This window comes from Astyanax mexicanus, chromosome 22, assembly GCF_023375975.1.
Source record: "Astyanax mexicanus isolate ESR-SI-001 chromosome 22, AstMex3_surface, whole genome shotgun sequence".
In the NCBI taxonomy this organism is placed as follows: domain Eukaryota; kingdom Metazoa; phylum Chordata; class Actinopteri; order Characiformes; family Acestrorhamphidae; genus Astyanax; species Astyanax mexicanus.
Window position 1 is genome coordinate 7,303,744 of NC_064429.1, and position 23,326 is coordinate 7,327,069.

Sequence of the window (23,326 nt, forward strand, 5' to 3'; positions counted from 1 at the left end):
CTCTAATAAATAATGTTAAAGCTCAAATGTAAGAGGTGAATACAATGGCAAATAATGACAGAATGCTTTTAAAATGCTAAACTAAGTTATTATGAACGAAATGTGAAAAAAACAAAATTGAATTTAGGAAAAAGGAAGCTCCTTCCATCAATAAAAAAACAAGAAAGATCCATCAAAACTACACTTAGCCTTACGAAATATGCAGCTACAATCCACCTCTGCTAACCTGGTTAAATAAATGATTGTTGTGGACTTTCAAGTTGGACTTTACTCCCCTGAAAACTCACACACACCTCACACAGCTCGGTTCAGACACATGGCCTTCAGAAATCAGGAACACGAAAAGTCTCATTCTTCTTCTCCTCCCGTATCAGTTTACAGCATCTGTAAATTGAACCATATTAAACAGACCTGATTATGTGGTGTCTGATAACAGGCAACAACACCATGCTTAAATCTATATTGGAACTATTTTCCTATTGTTGCAGTGTTATTGCAAATTTTATAGTGCTCTTATATTGTTTGCATTAATTACTCTTTTTTTTTTTTTTTTTTTTTTTTTTTTTTTTTTTTTTTTTTTTTTTACAACAGATGATGTTGCTTTACAGAAGTAGCTTTGGCTGCTGCTGGTACTTTAGCTACAGTGGAACCTGTCTGTTCTTATGATCGGGTGTTCTGATATAATCACAAATGATAAAAAAAAAAACAGAAGAATAACAGTAGCATTAATATAAATTTAGTTTAATAATAAGTTAGGCTAAAGTGACAGTCTGTAAGTTTTGGGTAAGACTGTGTAGTTGCATAAACCATGTTAAAAAGTACTTTTATAATAGGCATTGTTGTTTAGTCTCTTTCCTGAATGGATGAATGATTTCTGCGAGAACCTTATTGCGCTATTTTTATCTCTGTTTTTATAATTAATATATTTGGCTTTTCAGGAATAGTAGAAAGACATTGATGCCATTTATTATGATATTTAGATCTTTTCTGACTCAAGAACATGTATATATATAAAAAAAATAATAATAAAAAATTAAAAAATACATACAAACACTTAGTATGAACTGGATTACACACATGGCTAATGCAGACTAATAGGGATGAACAGACTACAGTTACAGACTACAGTTATTTTTGGAGAAAGATTAAAAATCTAGAAAGGAAGTCATGAACACACAAAGCTTTTACATACTACGCATCATAATGTTTAATGTGTTTTGTTGTGTTTCATTTATTATTGATATACATGTGAATAAAGAATACCACATCTTCATAAAAAAATGTATACATATGCCATCAAATTGGGAACAAATCATGTGTAGCTTGACAGAATAAAACCAATAAAACGGATGCTAGCTAGAAAGGAAAAAATCCTTAAATACTACATCGACTACTACTGGTAATTCTATGAAAATAAATGACTACCCATCATATCCATCATTATATGATGTTAAACACTGCAGCACATGATTTTGGAGTAAATAGGGCTTTAGCTGCTAAAATGTGCAATCTCAGAAATTGAACAGCTCAACTTTTCTAGGACATGTATAGCAATTTAAACTGGCTATGCTAAACTGTACTATGGGTAAGTGATCTTAATGATGGGTGTGAGTGTGAGTCTCGGTACCATGTTATGGGCTGATTCCCTGTCCAGGGGGTGTTGCTGTTTCGTGCACAATGATGATTCTGAAGAGGGTACCCACTGAAACCAAGACCAGGAAGAAGCAAAAACAGACAATGAACGCATAAATACTATAATTTATAGCATTTTTTATTGAATAAAAAGCTTTCTTAACTGGGGTTTACCAACCCAAGTCTTGGAGCGCCTCTTCTTCTACACATTTTTGTGTTTACCCTGCTCTCAACACACCTTATCCTTAAACTCCTGCTATCGAGTTAGGGCTCCAATGAATTATTAATTTGGCAGTCGATTATTTTTCTGATTAGTCAACAATTATTTTTCCTATAGTCTGCACACCTGAATGACACTCTGTCTATGCTATAACACAAAAAAACTAAAAGCCTTTTTCCTTACACTGTAGATTAATACTAACGACTTGAAAACAATTAGGGGGGACACATGGAATTATTCAGTAAAAAAAAATAGATTCTTTGAAGATTCTCTCTTGCTTAGATGACAGCTTTGCACATCTTGGCTGGATTTTTTATTCAGTCAGCTTTATGAGGTAGAGTCACCTGGAATTCAGACTTTCAGTTATCAGCTGTGCTTCATCTAGAGTTAATTACGTGAATTTATTGCCTCTTAATGTGTTTAAATGCATCCGTTGTAAAGTTGTGAAGAGGTAGACATGGCATACAGTAAAAAACGCTTTTTTAAATAATGTTCTAATCCATATTATAAGAAGCAAGAACTACTCAACTAAGTAAAGAAAAAAAAAAAAGAAATAAAGCTCAGTCAATCCGAAACATTTCAAAAACTTGAATTAAATATTATTAAGTGCAGTCGCAAAGACCATCAAAAACATTATGATGAAACTGGCTCTCATTAGGTCCGCCCTAGGAAAGAAAGACTAAGAATTAACTTATCCCTCTATTGTAGGATAAGTTAATTCGAGTTAACAGCCCTAGAAACCGCAAGTTAACAGCTCCCCAGATAAGAGTACCTAAATGCTTCAGAGTATTTTGGTTTGTTCAACACTTTTAAGTTTGTAAATTAAGAACTCTAGGCTCGCTAGGTTAATTAAATTAGCTAAACTAGCTAACGAGTTAACGTAGCTTGTTTGCTCAAAACGTTAGCTTAGCTTAGCTTAGCTATTAAACCAGCTCAATGTAACCAAGCTTTTCTTACGTTCTCAGGTAAAACTGCTGCTCTTCTGAGGAAAAACACTGATATAAACTATATTTACCAGTAATAAAACATAAAGTTATCCACCAAAACTATCAAAAAACGTAATAATTTAGGTAACAAACTTAACCAACCTAGTAAACCCATGGCCGGTCATTCTTCTCCCGTTTCTCTGAGACCTGCCTCGTTCCCGCCCAAACCGCGAGACTTCACGGTACCTCTATTTTTAGATTTTTTTTTTTTACTAATAGCTTAAAATATACAACCTATGTGTATTAAATAAATAAAATAAAATAAAATAAAAATCGACTCACTAACCGGCAGTTTATAATAATAACAACAACAACAACAACAACAACAACAACAACAACAACAATAATAATAATAATAATAATAATAATAACAATAAATAATTATATTTATTGCTTTACTTAGCTGACAATCTTATAATACAGAATAATAATAACCAAATAATAATAATAATAATAATAATAATAATAATAATAATAATAACAACAACAATAATAATAATTATTGTTGTTGTTATTATTATTATTATTATTATTATTATTATTATTCTGTATTATAAGATTGTCAGCTAAGTAAAGCAATAAATATAATTTTGCCATATTTCACACATGCCATGAAAATTAATTAAAGATTTTCAATTTAAGAGTGATTAAGTGGTATTTATTGTTTTGATGTTATATTGATGATGATGATTGATAACGATTAGGAACGTGTGCATCAAATTGGATTTTAACTATCTGGGTAAAATTTTATTAAATTAAAATCTTACTGTCTAACTGTTGCTGAACACTGACGTAGTAAAACAACTTTTATAATAATAAACAAACAAAACAACAACAACAATAATAATTGTTGTATTTGTTGTTGTTATTATTATTATTATTATTATTATTATTATTATTATACTGTATTGTAAAATTGTCAGCAAAATAAAGCAATAAATATCATTTTAACATGCATGTTTACACATGCCATTTTGTCTAAAATGTAAACAAACGTTTTCTAAAAATAAATAAAAGATTTTTAATTGGAAGTAAAGTTGATTTTTTATGCTGTTTTAATGATTATAAACGTGTCCACCACATTGGATTTTTTCTACATGGGTATTGCGTGTATGAGTAACGTTTTATTTAATTAAAATCCTACTGTGTATCCGGTGCTTAACGTTGTGGTAACGTTTCACATCGTTAGGCTGCGCTGTAAATAAAGCGTGACTTTTATTTTGAAAACAATATGGCGGCTTTTTAGTTCATAAACCCATTTTTAAACTCTCACTAGTTTGTATTTAATATTTAAATATTTCAATCTCTTATGTTTTATTTTTTATTACTTAGTTATAAATCTATTTTTATGCTTTTATAAATAAATATATATATTTTTCCCATGATGCAAAAGCCCCGCGCTCTTTTATTTTCACTTTCATTCTCTTCAGCAAGCAGCTCTCACCTCCTCCTGCATCCTGCATTCAGCCGAACTACAGTGAGTAATAATATCTATATTAATCATAATACAGCTCTTATACGTAACTATAGGTAAAGATATATGATTTACACTGTGGAAGAGTCAGTGTGAGATTAGGTGCTGAGCTTTGTTCCTTTACTCAGGCTTTGAGCAGATCTGCAGAGTCACTCTGCATATGGCTTAAAAGTGAAAGTAAATATTTGACCTCAGTAATAACTAATTAAACGAAGGGAAAAGAGTTTATTAGATTAAGTTTTAATAAATCACACATATAGAGTACGAATCAAATGTTTGGAGACACCCCTTCTAATTTAATAAAGTTTATTTCTTTATATTTAATGTTTGTTTTTACATTGAGTACATCAAAACTATGAAAGAATGCATATGCAATTATTTTATAAAAAAAAAAAAAAAAAAAATGTTAGACGAGCCAGAATATGTTTCATAGTTTATAGCACATGTTGCTTTGATGCCAACTTTGCCAGCTCTTGGCTGATTCTCTCAGTTGGCCTCCAGCTGTTTTAAAGAGCTCTAGAAGTGCTAAGCAATTGTTGACTACTTTTACCTTCATTCATTTTTTTTTTGTTTTGTTTTTCATCTACTTCTCACTCAGTGCCGGCATTCTGATTCGCGAATTTGATTTAGAACCGGTTTGGCAAGTTACCGCCAACAAAAGTAGGTTCTTGAACAAGGAACATTCATTCACAGCAGAATCAAAGAATACTAGGTACTTCAGCGTGAACAGTGACCACTTCTGTTCACCACTGCTGTGACATAATGCTAGCGGTGTAAGAAAATATGGATATATCAAAGTCGCGATATTTTGTTTTGCAATACTGAATTGATTTTCAAAAATACAGTATTGATATTTAATTATTAGCTTGGATGTAAAGATTAGTGTCAGAAGTGGTTCATTTTGAGTCGTGATTATACTGTGACCACTAGATGGCAGTGTTGTACTCTGTCGTGAGACTCATCCACTGTTCTGATTGGATAAAAAAAAGTAAACTCTTGTTTTATTAAGATTTTATAATTGTGTTTTTGATCCTATAACAATTTGAAACAATTGCAATATATCGTGTTGTTAACAGTGTTGGGATATATTGAGTTATATTGAATTGTAACCCCTGTATAGTGATACCTATTCTATCGCTAAGTTTTTGCCAGCATAATAACAGAATTAAAGTGTTTATTATAGTATATCTCTTTCTTGTCTCAGCGATTCCTGACCATATCCCAGCAGGCCATGTACCTCTTGGCCCTCCTCCTGTATGTTTCTCCAGCTTTGGCTGGAGTTACACATGTCAGCAGAGAGGACGAGCCTTCTTTCCCAGTAGCAACTGATGGATCACCGTTCCCCTGGAACAAGATGAGGCTTCCAGAGTCAGTTTCTCCTCTGCACTATGACCTGCTCATCCACCCTAATCTCACAAGCCTAGACTTTACAGGAAGTGTGAAGATCCAAGTGAAGGTCCACGAAGAAACCAACACCATTGTCCTCCACAGCAAGGACCTCAGCATCTCCAAAGCAGTGCTGTTGAGCTCGGGTGAAGGTCAGGGTCAGACTCTGAGAGTACTGGAGTACCCTGCTTACCATCAAATCGCTCTAGTGAGTGATGGTACAGTGCTGAAGAAGGGTGGCGAGTACGTTTTTCAGCTGGACTTTGAGGCCAAGCTTTCAGAAAACTTCCATGGGTTTTACAAAAGCACATATCGGACCAGTGAAGGAGAAGAGAGGTAAACACATCAACACACTGTGTAAAAGTTTGTAACATTAATAAAGCATATTTTCCTTTATCCGATTAAGTTTAATTATTTTAATCCAGTAAAATGTATCTGAATGTTTTTGGATGAGCTAAGATGCTTAGAACTTTTTTTATTTATGCATTATTTTTAAGTATGTCATTAGTTTTTAGTTAATTAATGCTGGCAGTCCTAATTTTAATTAAAGGATGCTTCAAGTGTTCCCCTCTTGTAAACCAAATGCTCATTTTTAAAGGGTTCTGGCCTCCACCCAGTTTGAGGCGACCAGTGCTCGTGCAGCCTTCCCCTGTTTCGACGAGCCGGCCTTCAAAGCCAACTTCACTATTAGCATCCGCAGAGAGAGCAGACACATCTCCATCTCCAACATGCCAAAGGTATGACCAGAACACTGATAATCTGCTTTGAGGGGTAGCACTTACACTGGTGCAATTGTTTATAGCTTTACAGGTAATAGCTTTAATTTTTAGTCAACCTCTATTTAAATTCTTTATTTTTTTTATTTTATCAGCTCCATCTACCATAAATGAGCACTTTGTTTTTTTGGATCAGACACGGCAGTGCTGCTGGAGTTTTTAAAAACCTCGGTGCCACTGCACTGAGTGGAGGACAGAAAGTAATTAAATACAGTGTTTAAAAACTGCAGCAGCACTGCTGCTATATCTGGTCCACTTACTGTACCAGCTCAACACACACTAACACCTCATGCTAATCACCACCATGCTAATCACTGCTAATCCCTGCAGTGCTGAGAATAACGACCCACCACCCAAATAATAGTAATAATAGCTGCTCTGTGCTGGCCCTAAAATAATTTATGAATAAATTATAATTGAATGAATGTTCCTAGAAGTGTTACTAATGAGGAATATTAGCTATAAAATTCTGCTCTGCATCTTTAAGTGTTTTGTTTTGCCTTCTCACAGCTGAGGACGCTGCCAGTTGTAGGCGGCCTGCTTGAGGACCAGTTTGATACTACTGTGAAGATGAGCACATACCTGGTGGCCTTCATTGTCTGCGACTTTTTATCCATCAGCAAGAACACCCAGCATGGAGTCAAGGTGTGACTTCCTAGACTAAATTTTAATGAATCAAAATGCTGTGTAGTTCAAGGTTAGACCTAATCCCTGTTTGGGAAATTGACCCGTTAAGGTCAATCCTTGTTATTACATAAAGTATTTTGATCATTGAAAAATTTTTCAGCCTTTGGTTTTCCATCCTAATATGTTTTCTACAGTAAGTAGTACATGCAACAATGTAATGCATTTGATATTTATCAGTGTTTTTTTTATTTGCTGTGTATTTATTTGATGTGGATGTGGTCAGATCTCTGTGTACGCTGTCCCTGAGAAGATTGACCAGGCCCAGTTTGCACTGGATGCTGCAGTGAGGCTGCTGGACTTCTACGATGATTACTTTGACATTCCCTACCCTCTCCCTAAACAAGGTAAACATATATATATATAGAACTATTTCAGTTTGCAGTTTGTAGTCTGTTGTATAAGTTGTGGAGTATATTTGGACGACTCTGCACTAGCTGGTGTACAATATGTCATCACAATCATCCCTTAGATCTGGCAGCCATCCCGGACTTTCAGTCTGGAGCCATGGAGAACTGGGGACTGACCACTTACAGAGAGACCGCCCTGTTCTTCGACCCCCACAAGTCATCTGCCTCCGACAAGCTGGGCATCACCATGGTCATAGCGCATGAGCTCGCCCACCAGGTCAGTCCAGAGTCATTCAGACCGTATATTAGGGCTGCACGATATAGAAAGATTTTATATTGCAAATGTTCTTTTTTTTGACAATATTTATTGCGGTATTATACAATTAAGGGCCCATAATGTCACCAGCCCCCCCCCCACCCGCTCGGTGTCTCGCGTCCGGACCAATCAAGAACTGAGTCAGCACCAAGCACTCAAAATCAGAGGAAAACAGCAAAACAACAGTAATCGGCCCTTTAATCAGGCATTTAAATGTAGGTAGATAAAGGTACATAAGAGCGTTTTTCTGGGATTAAAAGCGTGAATTCAGCTGTAACTGGAAATATCTGCGCAAAACTCTGCTGGACTGAGGTGCACAGCTTTCAAGATGTGCTCACGTTTACAAGCACGTGCCCAACCATGTGGACCCCCTCCCCCTTGCGCTTCTCAGGCAGCAGCAGCCTGTGACTCACACAGACACAGAGACAGCGCTGTGTATCCACTTCTTGTGTCAAGAATCAAAACATTGCAACATGACATGTTTGATTAAATTGCCTTAAGTGACATTGCACATCCTGTAATGTGACAATTGCCCACATTGCGATTATGATGCTTAAACAAAATATTGTGCAGCTCTATCGTACATATGATGTAAAGTAAAGGTGGACGGTGTGGCACAAATGTCTTAATACTCAAGTATGAATTAGTTTGACCTGGGATTGGATAAAATGCAACTTCAGCTTTATTAGAAATATGGTTCCACATTGGAAAAAAAGGGTCTGTATTGTTTTGGCAGTGGTTTGGAAATCTGGTGACGATGCAGTGGTGGAACGATCTCTGGCTGAACGAGGGATTCGCTAAGTTCATGGAGTTCGTTTCTGTAAACATCACCAACCCTGAGCTGGAAGTGGTGAGTCAGCTGCTATTTTTCTTTTCTGCAGTGGCGAGGAAAAGTATTTCCCACCTTACAGATTTCTTTTGTTTTTGCATTTTTGTATAATTACAAATTTTAGATTAACAAACTTACTTTAATATAAAACAAATATAACCTGAATAAATATAAAAAGCATTTTTTAAATGATGATATAATTTATTATAGAGAAAGAAAAACTATCCAAATCTATGACACAGAGCAGAAGTTCTGTATGTAGTTAGTTTCTAACTGAAAGCATCTTTTGTCTGTCTATCTACCTGTCTGTCTGTCTTTCTCTCCTTCAGGAGGACTATTTTATGGGAAAGTGCTTTGAGGCGATGGAAGTGGACTGTTTAAGCTCCTCCCACCCTGTGTCAACCCCCGTAGAGAACCCAGCTCAGATCCAGGAGATGTTTGATGACGTGTCTTATGATAAGGTACAGCTGATTCAGGAACTGAAATGGTCTCTTAATCTTTTCCAGAGCTGTATGTATAATATCACACATACTCCTTCTGACTGCAGAAAATACCACTGATCACAATATAATAATGTTAATTACTAATATACATACTATATCATGATACTGAACCTTGGTTGGGAGGGCTCAAAATTATTTTTCTTCAATTAAAATCCAAAACTTGACAGGTATGCCTTATGGTTTCAGTCCGTATAGGGCAGGCATGTCAAACTCAGTTTGGCTCTGGGGCCGGATCCAGACTTTCTGTTCTCAGGTGGGCCGGATCAGTAAAAGAATGTCAACTCCAAATATTTAGCTTTGTTTTTCAGTACTATGCTTTATTATTCAGCCTACATTTTTAGCCTACCCTACATATTATAATCATGGATGAAAAGGGATCTTTTCTAAGCACAACACATTTATTCATAAAACAATGGAAAAAAATGATTTTCATGTTTGGCGGTGAATGTGTTAACAACTGGTTTATTTTAACAGTTGAGTGAATGCAGTTTTACACCTGAACCAACTCACCACATCAACAAACTCAAGTGGGAGCTATGAAAAAAATATTTTCACCTTAATTGTCATACTGCTTTGAAATAAATAAATGAAATACAAAATAAAAGTTATAGCAGTGCATGGGCAATAAGATTAGACTACATCAGATCAAACTACTAGGCTGGGCCTACTGAAGCTGAGAACATACTGCACAATATTAACTGTCTTTAATATGAAACCAGATGAATCTTATTTTTAATGATCTGTATTCATGAGTGCAAACAAATTTCGTGTCATCACACTTTCTCTCTCTCTCTCTCTCTCTCTCTCTCTCTCTCTCTCACTGCATTCCTGCAGTCTACTTGCTGCTGTGGTGAAGCAAGATTGCCGTGTCTGTGCTGCATGCGGGACATTTACTGCCCTCTAGCGACCGGAGAGAGCATTTAATTTGTATTCATTTAAAAAAAATCACAACTTTTGATAGAAATGAGCTAGAAACTCGCTTCTTTTTTTGACATACTCAGAAATTTATGCCGGGCCGGATTAAATCATCCAACGGGCCTGGTACGGCCCGCGGGCCGTATGTTTGACATGCCTGGTATAGGGTGATGGTGGCTGGCTGGTCATCCATTTGTCAAAACAACCATCCTGCTTCTCTTAGTCCAATAATACACACCCTCTCAAAATCTGTTAACTGAATAAAATGTCTTGCAATATGTAGTAGAGGCGTATCTTACAGCGATCCATCTCTCATCAAGAGGTACACTATCCCAAAAGTAGCCTCTGGAAGTCACATGCATGGTAGCACATGCATATCTGCCCGAGACATAAAACTACATGCCATATGGGTTCTGTTTTTTGTCAATGAGTGTATTTTGTGTCTAGGTAATCATCTGACCAATAAATAGTTAACCTTGTGTATGTGCTTGTTGTGTTTTTTCAGGGTGCCTGCATTCTGCACATGCTGAGAGAGTTCCTGACCCCTGAAGAATTTAAATCTGGTATTGTGAGATACCTGAAGAAATACAGCTACCAGAACACAGTCAACACACACCTGTGGGAAAGCCTGACCACTGTGAGTGCTGGTTCCATTCTAAAGCTATATAATCAAAATGGTACCCCATCTATGAACCGACCCATATAATCATAACAATGAGCCTTCCTAGAACCAGCATACACAGTCATAACATTATACCATATGTACATTTTTTTGCTTTTGTATTTTTTTCATAGTTGCATTTTTCAGATATAATTTTCAGGTATCATTTATTACTTTTTAAATGATAATTTCATTTTGTTTAAATAAACTGTGATTAATCACACTTTTTGGAAAGCTAAGTTAAATTTCACTACAAACCACAACCAGGCTTAAAACAAAGGTAACAAAGTAATTTCTAAAGTTTCAGGACTCAAAGAGAACCACAGTGAGAGCTATTATTTACAAAAGGAGAAAAAAAACATGAAACCTGGTAAACCTCCCCAGGAGTGGTTAGCTGACTGTATTACTCTAAAAGGGCATGAACAACTCATCCAGGAGGTCACAAAAGAACCCAAAACAACATTTACAAAACTGGAAGGTGGAACTTTTTGAAATGTGTGTGTTCCATTACATCTGGCATAAAACTAACACATCATTTCTGAAAAAGAACATCATACTGAACATAGTAAAACATGGTGGTGGTAGTGTGTGTGATGGTCTGGGGCTGCTGGTCAACTTGCTGGAATAGATGGAAGCAGGAATTCTGCTGTTCCAGAAAATCCTGAAGGAAAATATCCGGCCATCTGTTTGTGACCTCAAGCTCTGGAGTACTTGGGTTCTGCAACAGGACAATGACCCAAAGCACACAAACAAGTCCACCTTGTTTGTGTGGCACGTGGCCTAGTCGAAGTCTTTTGACTTTGCTGTGGATGATCTTAAACAGGACGTTCATGCTGGAAAACTCTTTGATGTGTCTGAATTAAAATAATTCTGTAAAGAAGAGTGGAACAAAATTCCTCCACAGAGATTTAAACAACTCGTTGCCAGTTATCAGTAAAGCTTGAATACCACCAAGGGTGGCCCAACCAAGTTATTAGGTTTAGGGGGTCAAACACTTTTTCACACAGGGCTAGATTGGTTTGGATAGTTTTTTTTTCCTTTAATAAATAAAATTATCATTTAAAAAGTGCTTTTTATAGTTACTGAGGTTATCTTTGTCTGATATTAAAGTGTGTTTGATAAAAAATAAAAAATAATAAATATAAATATAAAAAATATCAGAAAAATCATTTTTATATACTTTTTCACGTCACCGTTTTTCTTCTTTTGTGTGACTTACATTGGAATTTTCCCCATTTTGAGATGAATACAGTATTATTTTATTTTATCTTAACCTATATAATCATAACTGGCCATCCTTGTACCAAGCTATGTCATTTATACAATCTATCCAAACACAAACCCATATAACCCCAACCACAAGTCCATTATAGCATAAACCTGTATAATCATGATAACACGCCATCATATCTCTATTTAGAGCCTCTGTATAAGCTGCACTAGTGTAAACTGTGATAAAATATTGGGTTTACAATTTGCTGAATCATTGTGATGTTGTAGTGTTATAAATCACTATCAGGGTCGACCTGTACTTATTAACGTGAGAGAGAGATAGCCGTGTTTGTTGTGGAAAATGACGAGTTTATTGGGTGTTACGTGGCGTTGTGTGATGTAGGAGCAGCATGCGGAGGAGGAGCTGGACGTGAGGGCCATGATGGAGACGTGGACCTTGCAGGAAGGCTTCCCGCTCATCACAGTGGAGGTCAAAGGTCGTGAGGTTCGACTGAGCCAGGAGCGATACCTGAAAGGGGAGGACCCCTCCCAGACCAGCGGGTAAATATACCACAGCTTTAGCATTAACTTTAGCTGTTAATGCTAAAGTCTAGGTGGACCATTCCACAGAATGGGTGCTATTTACTTGTTGTAAGTCTTTCAAATTAAACTTAAACTTATTATTTTATATTTTTAAAACTCTGAATCTAATAAAACATGTATTTAACTATTTAAACATAAACTGGTCAATCTACCATTACGATTTACTTAACTTGTTTTCAAGGTTTCTCATCCAAAGATGATTACATTTTTCTCAGTCCTGTTACCAAATCTTATGTTACATTAAAAGGCATGTTTAAAAGCAAGTCCACTAATTCACTAAAACACTTTAATTTTCTGTCAAAAAAGGCTTAATTTTAAAGAAATGGTTGACTGCATGTTCAAATAATGGATATTTATGATTTTTTTCAAAATCACTTCTCTTTAATGGCACTCATTCCTGTTACTGGAACTCACTCCTGGTGCTTTTTATGTTTTGAGTAACAGGACTGAAAGGAAAAGGAATGAGTTTTTAGAATTAGCAAAAACATGAAAAAATAGCTAAATATCAGCTATGCTAAACGCATGAGGACACTGAACACATTCTAGTGGTTTACCCCCCAAATTTGTATTTTAAAAATAAACAAATAAGATCTAATAATTAATTTAGGTAACAGGAGTGAGTGTTGAGATTGAGATCCTCAGTCATCATAAAAATACAATCAAATATACTGAAAAACTAACAAGGGAACTTAATGTTGGTCTTCCCATGATCTTCAGAAGAACCAGCTGATGTCACTTCCTGTTGTAGAATATTCCAGATGTTTCAGATGATCAGGGTAATGTGTTAAGGTAACAGGACTGAGTAAAACCCAGGGACACAAAGAAAATGTGTATTTTAAATTAAATATTAAGGATTTATTATGAAAAAAATATTTTAAAGCATAGATAGGATTTGGAGTCACACAACAATGCAAAAAAAATTACATATCTGAGGGATTTTATAGTTGAGGGAGTTTATAGTTAGTGAGTGGGGGAGAGGTAACAAATGCTATTGATTCAGTGTTCTAAGTAATTTTTATGAATGTTTTAAACTAAATATTTTAGTTTTGCAATAAGGCCAATGTACAAAACAATATGCTTAATAATACAATGTATTTAAAATGTCTCCATGCTACACTGTTTCACACTTAAGGCTGTATGTGCAGCGGTCACTTCTCACACCCACGCAACTCCATTTTAAACATGGACATCCCATTGAAAACACTGTGTTTAAAAGCGAAACAGCACATTTTCAGTGTTAAAGCTTCACACTGCACAGATATATATGCTGGTCTGAAAGACAGAATCTTACTGTCTGCAAATGTCCCTCATGCCCAGTGTAGGAATGAAAAATCTCTTGAATGAAGAATCCCTAGTTGTATGTTTGTTTAGTAACTGATTGTTTGGAAACAGGTTCCTGTGGCACGTCCCGCTGACCTACGTCGACAGTAACTCTGCCACGGTGCATCGCTTTCTGCTGAAGACCAAGACTGGTACGTACACCTAGATATTTATACTTAACGGTTCAGCTAACCCTTGCGAAAAAGAAAATTATACTTAAATTATGCTGAATTAGGTCTGTACTTAAGTTATGCTATTTTGGAACCACTAATTTGTACTTAATTACTACTTGTTTGTAATTAAAATTATATAACTTTGCGCTAAATTTATCTATTAGTCGTATGTAGTAGTATCTTAGTCGTATTTTCGCCACTATTTAATACAATTTAAGTATATTTGTGTGAGCTGTCTGACTGAACATTAAAAAAACATTAGAAGTGTGATTAACATCACATTACACCACATTCAAAAAACTAAAGCAAGATGTCCCATTGCAAGCATTAGCTGTTAAAGTTATTTTAATTACAGATAACTAAAGTACATTTTTAAATATATTTAATGATTTAATAGTATTATATTTTAACACATAAATGCTAACTATTTTTTTTTCTTTTACAGTTTTATTGTAGAAATAAAGACTCCTATGACATGTAGTAATATGTAGTATAATTTTATTTATAAAAAGCACAGCCAAATAAAGTGTACTTTTTAAGTATAGTGAAATACAGATTAAGTATTAAAATGCAAGTATAGGGGAAAAAGTATACTTTTACTATCCACATATAGTTCAAGGACACTATTATTATATTTAAAATACAGCTTTTTCACAAGGAAAAACCTCTAAACTTCTGTGTGTAAGTCTGTGTATACTGATAACAGGGTGTCGTACAGTGTCCAGAACCACACAAGTGGATAAAGTCTATTTGTCTTAAAGGAGAAATCCAGTGAGAAATAGATTTGGGTTGTAGTGAAATATGATAAAGAGTACGTTATAACTATTGTCGAATAGCCCATCTCCAATTACCCCAGCATTCCTAAATACAGCGATTTTAGCCAAATCTACTAACAGGCTTACAATGCTAGTGATGGGGGCATAGCAGTGCAAAGAAATCACTGATTGGAAGCAACAAGGCTTGTGTCCTTTTTTGATTGAATTTGAGGTAGATTTATCAATGTTAATGCCATATAAACATGCTAACAGTGCATGTCATTAGTAAGTGACATCTGATGCTGGTTTCAGATGTGCTGTACCTGCCAGAAGAGGTAGACTGGATCAAGTTTAACGTGGACATGAGCGGATATTACATCGTCCACTACGAAGGGTCAGGCTGGGACGACCTCATCACTCTACTTAAACATAATCACACCGCCCTCAGCAGCAACGACCGGGCCAGTCTCATCAACAACGTCTTCCAGCTGGTCAGGTTAGCTGTCTGTCACGCACGGCTGTCCTCTGATTGGCCAGTTTTTCTGTCTTTTTTTCACTCTAAAACTAAAAAAACATTTTTTTTTTAGGGGTGTAACACTTTCTGCATTCTGCTTACAATACATTTTTTTCACAATATTTAAGACAAATTTTGAATGAAAAAATAAGGAGACTTTTCTTCTTTTTATTTCTTAAGTGTATAAACAATGAAAAAATGCACCTTGTATAAAATCTTGCTATACTGTTTTAAGCGTAAACAACTAATGTACTGTTTTTTTATTATTTATATATAATTATGTATTATTGTCAAAGTTATTTTTGGTGACTTTTTACTTTAATTTGGCTGTATTTAAAATTCAAACATCTTACTCTTCACTCTACTACATACTACATTATTGGAAATCTGGGTTGGAGGCTGGGTGGAGGATCTGTTGTCTCTCCCGGTCATAAGAGTCAAAGCCTGAAGAGACAAAACTTAAAGCTCCACTAGGTAGGCTTGAGATTTTGTGCTTGTGGGCTCCCCCTACAGTTGCAGAGTGTAATAAATGTTTTATTAGAACTAAAGGTCGGAAAGCAGGTCGCAGTTCTTGCGAGCATTGGTTGCGGCCGCGACTGCGCACAGACACGAGAGCACCGCTATTCCTCCTATTACACCTCAATGCAGCACTGCAGTGAGTTTCAAGCTGTAATTTTACTTCTTTAAAAAGATCAAAAATCAAGGAAATCCTACCTAGTGGGGCTTTAAGCAGCGACCACAATGTGAAACCTCACCGCCCCCCGCCATAGCGAAAAAAAAAACCTTGGCTTCAGTGAAAAATGACTGTTTTTTTAGCCTGCACTAGCAGGATTGCACCCTCTGGTGTTCAAACAAGGCAACTGCATTTCATTAACAGAACATGGAATCATATGTTCTCACAAATGTTCCCACAACAATTTTTAGTGTGATGATGCTTTCTTAAACCCCTAGTAATTTTATTACTTAAAATTGGTTACAGTTTTCAGTCTCTGCAGATATATATTTATCCATTAATACTCAAGAATTTATATTGAAATAGGCTTAAACTGTATCCAGATAATACCGTTTTGGGTTAACTCTTGCTCTGTTGGTCAGTGTGGGGAAGCTGGAACTGGATAAAGCTCTGGACCTGTCTCTGTACCTGAGCCGTGAGACTAAGTCCGTCCCTGTGACACAGGGCCTCAGCGAACTCGTCCCACTCTACAAACTGATGGAGAAGAGAGACATGGAGACACTGGAGAACCAGATGAAGGTCAGTCAATAACAGCATGAGCCAAAAGTCATGGGACAGGAACTAGTAGGCCCAAAGAAAGCTGAAGAACACACTGTACTGACCTGTGGGATATGTGTGTGATTTCGATGTCTTCTTGCCTCGGACAATTCTAGCCAGACACTGCTGTCCAATGATAACTTACAAGATAACAACTTAGAACATGTACAGTTGTGGCCATTTTCAGGCCATACTCTGAGGTTACATTTCATAATGAATTGACATAATGCTCCATACTACTTTTGGCACATTTGTGTATTATGTTTATTAAGTGTATTATTATACAGAGTTATACATCACTATACACAATGCATTGAATGAGTGTATTAATATTTTTATAATACTGGTAATCCTCCACAGAGTTACATCGTGCACCTGTTCCGCGAGCTCATAGACCGGCAGACGTGGACTGATGATGGCTCGGTGTCCGAGAGGATGCTGCGCAGTTATCTCCTCCTCTTCGCCTGTGTGAGGGGTCACCCCCCCTGCATCTCCACCGCCACACAGCTCTTCAAAAAGTGGAAGGAGTCTGATGGCAACATGAGGTCAGGGAACTATACTAAAAACTGTACTTTAAGAAATTACTTTTTAAATGATAACTTTTATATTTTTATTATAGTTCTCCGACCATAAATAGCTGTCTGTGGTGCAGTGGAAAACACCAACGCCTGCTTATGAGCTACCCCCCCATGTGGGAGACTGGGGTTCAATTCCCGCTCTGGGTGACTGGTTGCTGTGGTACACCAATAGGAATCAATGAGCAAGACATCTAACACTACATTGGCCCAACCAATGTAACCATTATAAACAAATTCTGAACATTAGTCTGAGTTCCCTAAAGTTCGGATCCTGGTCATTGCCCCTGCTCTCTCTGGGTGGGTCACTCCTAGGGTGATGTTGATCAGCACAAGGCTGCGTCTGTGAGCTGATGTATCAGAACCGAGTCACTGCGCTTTCCTCCGAGCGTTAGCGCTGTGATGCTACTCGGTAATGTTGCATCAGCAGCAGTTAAAAAAAACATGGTGGCTGACTTCATATGTATCGGAGGAGGCATGTGCTTGTCTTCACCGTCCTTGTGGTCTGGCATCACTAGTGATGTGGGATATACAGCTGAGTAGCAGCTGAATAGGTGGGATAATTGGCCTAGCCAAATTGGGAGAAAATTAGAAATAAATCATAAGTAATAATAATTATTATTATATGCTATTATTATACACATCTGGAGAGGTGGTACACTATTCTACTGTGCAGCAGTGCCTGTATATTTGGTTTATTGTAGTCTGCCTGTAATTATAATGATGTATTTGTCTCTTTTTAATCTGCACCCCCAACAGTCTCCCTAATGACGTCAGCATGGCAGTGTTTGCGGTTGGCGCTCGCACTGAGGAGGGCTGGGACTTCCTGTTCGAGAAATACAGTAAATCTATCTACACATCCCTGAAGAGCCGCATCAAATCCGCCCTGTCCATCACTCCTCTTGCTCACAAACTCAAATGGTGAGAACTTTTATTAAGAGGATACTGTATATAACACTTACACAGGGATGCGTCCTGTTTGTATCACATTAGTATCATTATTTTCTTGCCTCTTCATCAGTTTTTCTCTCTTTCTTTCTCTGTAGGATGATGGAGCAGAGTTTTGAGGGTTCTGTGATGAAGACACAGGATCTGCCGTATGTTGTGACGTCTATCAGCAAGAATCCTAAAGGCTATAAACACGCCTGGGACTTCCTGAGGACCAACTGGCACTCGCTGGTGAAGAAGTGAGTAGAAATGATTGTAGTCCTGAAGCTGCTTTATAGAACTAACTAAGTCATGGAACTTATTACAGGTGCATCTCAAAAAAGTAGAATCTCATTGAAAAATGACTACCCAATGAAATCCCAAAAATCATTTTCTCAGAAAATTGGAATATTACATAAGATCAGTTGGTACTGCAAGTCCTGCTGGAAAATGAAATCCACATCACCATAACATTTGTCAGCAGAGGGAAGCATGAAGTGCTGTAAAATTGTAAAATAATTATTAAACATGCTTGTCCACGTTGACCTTTGTTGCAGGTTTGACCTTGGATCCCATTCTATTGCCCACATGGTAACAGGGGTGACCAGCCAGTACTCCACCAGGGAGATGCTGCAGGAGGTGTGTAACACAATGTTTAACCAGTATGGCCCAAAATCTTGTGATAGTATTTTTCTACTGCTGTGATATTTGCCATGTTCCATAAGAACTATCCAGCCAAACACCACCGTTTTAAATCATTACTATTCACTGTGCCAGTTTCCAACTGTGGGTGGTGATATTAGTTTTCTATGTCCATTTTCTTTGCACAAACTGTGAAACTGTGGCTCGAGGAATGTTAAAATACCCTCATGAAATGAACTAACCTTTATTGTTATTGCAATAATGCAGCGTAATTGAATTACAGCACCCCCTTTCCCATTGGTGCAAAAACATACAAAAAATAAACACATTTAGTAGAGAATAGCATAAATAATGCACTATAAGTTATAAGCTATCCTTTCTACACAAGCCACACAACTGCAGCATCAATTATTGCAATGAACCCGTTTTAAACAGAACCAGGTCTGCCTATAAATGGTTCTATTTAACAGAGATATGGCCCTGTTATAAAAACGATTTGTCTCAAACGATTTGTCCTTGTTTGTCCCATCCTTCACATTTGCATTATATCTGTGGTATAAATCGATAAATAACTGACTAATAAAATTCATAAAAATAAAAAATATATATATAAAGTTTATAATTATCATTTTGGGCCTATTATAAATGAGATGAATATTCCATCACACTCTAATCTCTCTTTCTTTATTAATTGTTCAGATTCAGGAGTTCTTCAACTCCCTCACAGTGGAGACTGGAGCAGAGCTGCGGTGTCTCCAGCAGGCTCTGGAGAACGTGGAGGAGAACATCCGCTGGATGGACAAGAACGTGCCATTGCTCCAGGCTTGGTTGAACCAGAACCATCCAGACCCAGTCCAGCGAGATGATCTGTATCAACATGTGGAGCTGTAAAATCCCAGAGCACACGCTGTCTGACCTGCTCTGAGCCTCAAACCACGATTCTACCAGTGTGAGCTCCTCACGTCAGATTTAATGACGTCTACGATTGGTTTGAAGCACACTGCTGTACTTGGGAAGTACCTCCTGGTACTATTTTGGATAAAAAAGGCAGAAAAATTGTTTGATAAAGAAATAATAGACATGTTGGAGTGGTTACTGACACTGTATGACAGTTGTAATCAAAGTCGTGCAGAGTGGTTTGGCTGTTTACACTGTTTTTTTTTATTGGAATAAGAGAGCTGAATGGGTTTTAATAACTATTAAAAGCCCCCTCACACAAAGTTATTATATTAAAAGTTTATCAGATGTTTGTGGATAAACTGCAGAATTCCTGAGATATTAGGAATTTACATGCACTTAATAATTCAATAACTGCAAAAAAAAAAAAAAAATCAGATTTGGTCAGTAATCTGATTAACGTTTTTAATCAATCTTTGGTAATCAGATAATAGGAAGATTTTACATGAAAGAGGCAATAATCAAATTTCTTAGCAACTTAGCAATTGGCCAATAAGCTCACAGAAGCATGTGATGTCAAATTCACAAATTTTGTTTTTTTATTAACATAAAGCTACTTTACTGGTAAATATGGATAATAGGAGCTCTGTGTGGTCCAAGCAGACGAAGGTTCTGCCACTAGGATCTAAGGATCTTCTGTTTAAGTCCCAGGTCATGCTGCTTTGGCATCAGCAGCCAGAGTCAGAGATAGATAGAGAAAAAGAGCACAATTGGCCTCGTAGTGTTAGGTTAAGGATCTGATGCTTTCCTTTGAGCATATTGGTTAACCAGTGATGCTGCATCACCAGCAGTGCAAAAAGAAAATTATATAAATATGGATGATGAAGATATTTTACATGACCACCCAAAAATTAAATAACTGCAGAAATGATTGTATTTTTGAGCACATGTAAACACACTCAGTGTTTTACCATAATTTTTAGAAGATTTGGATATTTGTAATTTAAGTTTAATGTCAGAACGGTACATGCAAGAATTTATTTTATTTTATTTTACCATCATTAATATTCCATTAAAAAAATCAGTAGACACATATAGACACATACAGGTGGGTTTAGGTAGTAAATGAGTAGTAAATAAATCCGCTATATTTGTGCTGTAATTCACCACTGCTGTAAAAAAAAATATGTAAAGAGTTGATATTTCAATACACAGTTTTACACCCCAACCACTCCGAATGACTTTAGCTACATTTCAGCCACTTAATCTATAAACAAATAAAATAAAATCAGCAAACCTACAGTTATTTCATGTTTAAGAAGTTGGGTTTAAATCAGAGGTGGGCAATATGGTTACAAAATACAGTGAAAAAAATACAATGACATTCTCAAATACCCTCTCTATAAGCACTAACAATACGCACAGTACGATTACGATATCGTCACCTTCCTTTTAGCCTCAATTATCCCATGATGCTGCATATATATATATATATATATATATATATATATATATATATATATATATATATATATATATATATATATATATATATATATATATATATATCTTTCCTACCTTCACTGAACTAATCTCCACCATTCAGTTTTTTTTAGTCCATAAATCTAGCTAAAAGTGCTCTTCAATTTAGATATATTACATTTTTTTTTTGCTGTTTTCTGGCTTTTCAAGAGCCTCTGATATCACTGAGACGCAGATGGTTGGACGGCAGCAGGGGGGTGGTGTTATTAATTGACTGATCTGTATATTGTGATGTGTCTGTGAACCCTAATACACAATAACATTATTCAAACCTAAAGCACACCTGAACCTGAGAGGGCGCTGCAGAGGCAGAAAATACCACAATATATGCATTTTTTAAAGTTTATAAACATTTTAAACTGGATTGGTATTTCATTACTTCCTTACATGGCTCTTTAAGGTATCTTAAACCATTGCTCACTTTTGAATAGCCATAACAGCAGTCATTTTTTTGTGTTTCCTGAAAAACTTGAAAAAATTTGTTTATTTCAATTCTTTTAGGAAGGTGTCGATATGCTAAAATATCATATTGTCAACCTCGGGTTTGAATACATCACTATATGTTTTTCACTCTTCATTTGAGCGTGTAAATTTTTCCTGTTCAGGGTAGAACTAAGACTTAATGTCCAGTTCCTCTGAGATACACCAATCTCACGTTTTCTTTAATGTTTGAATTGTTTGTGTGCTTTTCTTTAAGAGTTTGAGTTTTTAAAGATTTAAAGATTCTTTTAGACTGTAAATCTTTACATTGTGACCTGCTGATGTAAGAAGAAGCAAAGAATTTTGAGAGATTACTATTTGTAATGTATTTTTTAAAATAAAAATTGGATTTAACTTGGAATTAATGCTCTGTTTGTTCTACTTACTGATGTGTTGGTTTTCTTCTATCATAACCAATACATATTCTTGCTGTCCAAACAAAGAGATGTATCCTCAAATTAGGAAACTTTACATGAGAAAGAAAAAAAATATAAAAATATGTTAAAACAGCTTGAATGAATGAAGTTATGCTTACACCTTCCTACAATCTGTTCAAGTATGCGTTTATTCACAATATTTTTGGAGATCTATCTAATGGATATACTGTATCTCATAAAAGTTAGTACACACCTCACATTTTTGTAAATATTTTATTATTATTTATTATTATATCTTTTCATGGGACAACATTGAAGATAGGACACTTTGATACAGTGTAAAGTAGTCCGTTTACAGCTACAGTATAACATTGTAAATTTGCTGTGCTCTCAAAATAACATAGCTATAAGTGTCTAAACCAGTGGCTATATTTTATATTATTTATATATATATATAAACTACTGGCAAACTACTGGCCACTGGATGTATAACATGCCACCTCATGGCAAAGAACTCTCAGGATCTGGGGAAAAAATTGCTCCTCCATATATATATATATATATATATATATATATATATATTAGGGGTGTCACGATCTCGATATTTTATCGAAATCGAATCGAAATGAGGTCACGATCTCGAGTATCGAAGTCAAAAAGAGGATCGACGATCCCTCCCGCGCGCGCTACGCAAATAGCGCAGCGCGCTACGCAAATGGCGCGGCACCAACACAGCGCATCCTATTAATTTAAATAGAGATAGCCACTGCATGAGCGCAGTCGGCGGGAGTGTGATCACTGTTTTTATCTGTCCAACGGGGGAGGGGGGACGGGGGTTGGGCGCGCAGGGGTGGGTGCGCGCAGGTGAGAGCGTGTGAACTCGCTGGGGTGGGTGCGCGCAGGTGAGAGCGTGTGAACTCGCTGAAATGCGTGTGTCAGTGTGACTTGAGAACACTGACTATAGATCACAGTGAGGTGGATTAAAAATCTTAAACTTATAATTGACTACACCTGTTGCTTTCCATTGAATTAAAAAAACATCTTTCTCTCAGATAAAGTAAACACAAGCGTGTTTCTGACTAAAATAAAAGCTTTTCAGGAGAGATATAAGTTATGTGTAAATATTTATAAGACAATACCCACATCACTTATCTAACCAGCCTGTACTGATTTCTGCCCCCCAATAATGCTTTCAATAACCTCTTGTAACCCCTGGGAGCCAGGGGTTACACTCTAATAGCCTTTAATAGTCTTCAGTAGCCTTTAAAAGACTTACCTGGCGGCCGTGGTGTGTCCACTAAACTCCG

General features: G+C 36.3%; 2 protein-coding genes across 2 annotated transcripts in view; one reads left to right on the plus strand and one right to left on the minus strand.

Moving 5' to 3' along the window:
* naaladl1 (N-acetylated alpha-linked acidic dipeptidase like 1) overlaps nt 1-3,005 on the minus strand; it is a 28,511-nt gene extending 25,506 nt beyond the window's left edge. The window contains exons 1-3 of the mRNA XM_022668268.2: nt 2,941-3,005; nt 1,628-1,702; nt 294-384 (exon numbers count right to left, since the gene is read on the minus strand). The gene's annotated coding sequence lies outside the window, so the exon portion shown is untranslated. The remainder of the gene's footprint in view (nt 1-293; nt 385-1,627; nt 1,703-2,940) is intronic.
* Nucleotides 3,006-4,120: 1,115 nt separating this feature from the next.
* On the plus strand, nt 4,121-20,500 carry erap1b (endoplasmic reticulum aminopeptidase 1b). Its single transcript, XM_022668244.2, has 18 exons — nt 4,121-4,315; nt 5,517-6,034; nt 6,297-6,435; nt 6,985-7,119; nt 7,385-7,505; nt 7,631-7,785; nt 8,561-8,674; nt 8,983-9,114; nt 10,577-10,708; nt 12,348-12,505; nt 13,940-14,019; nt 15,108-15,291; nt 16,405-16,561; nt 16,940-17,124; nt 17,914-18,075; nt 18,201-18,341; nt 18,639-18,720; nt 19,423-20,500. Exons 1-18 carry the CDS (start codon nt 4,220-4,222, stop codon nt 19,612-19,614), a joined length of 2,883 nt encoding a protein of 960 aa, XP_022523965.2. The 5' UTR covers nt 4,121-4,219; the 3' UTR covers nt 19,615-20,500.
* Nucleotides 20,501-23,326: the final 2,826 nt, after the last annotated feature.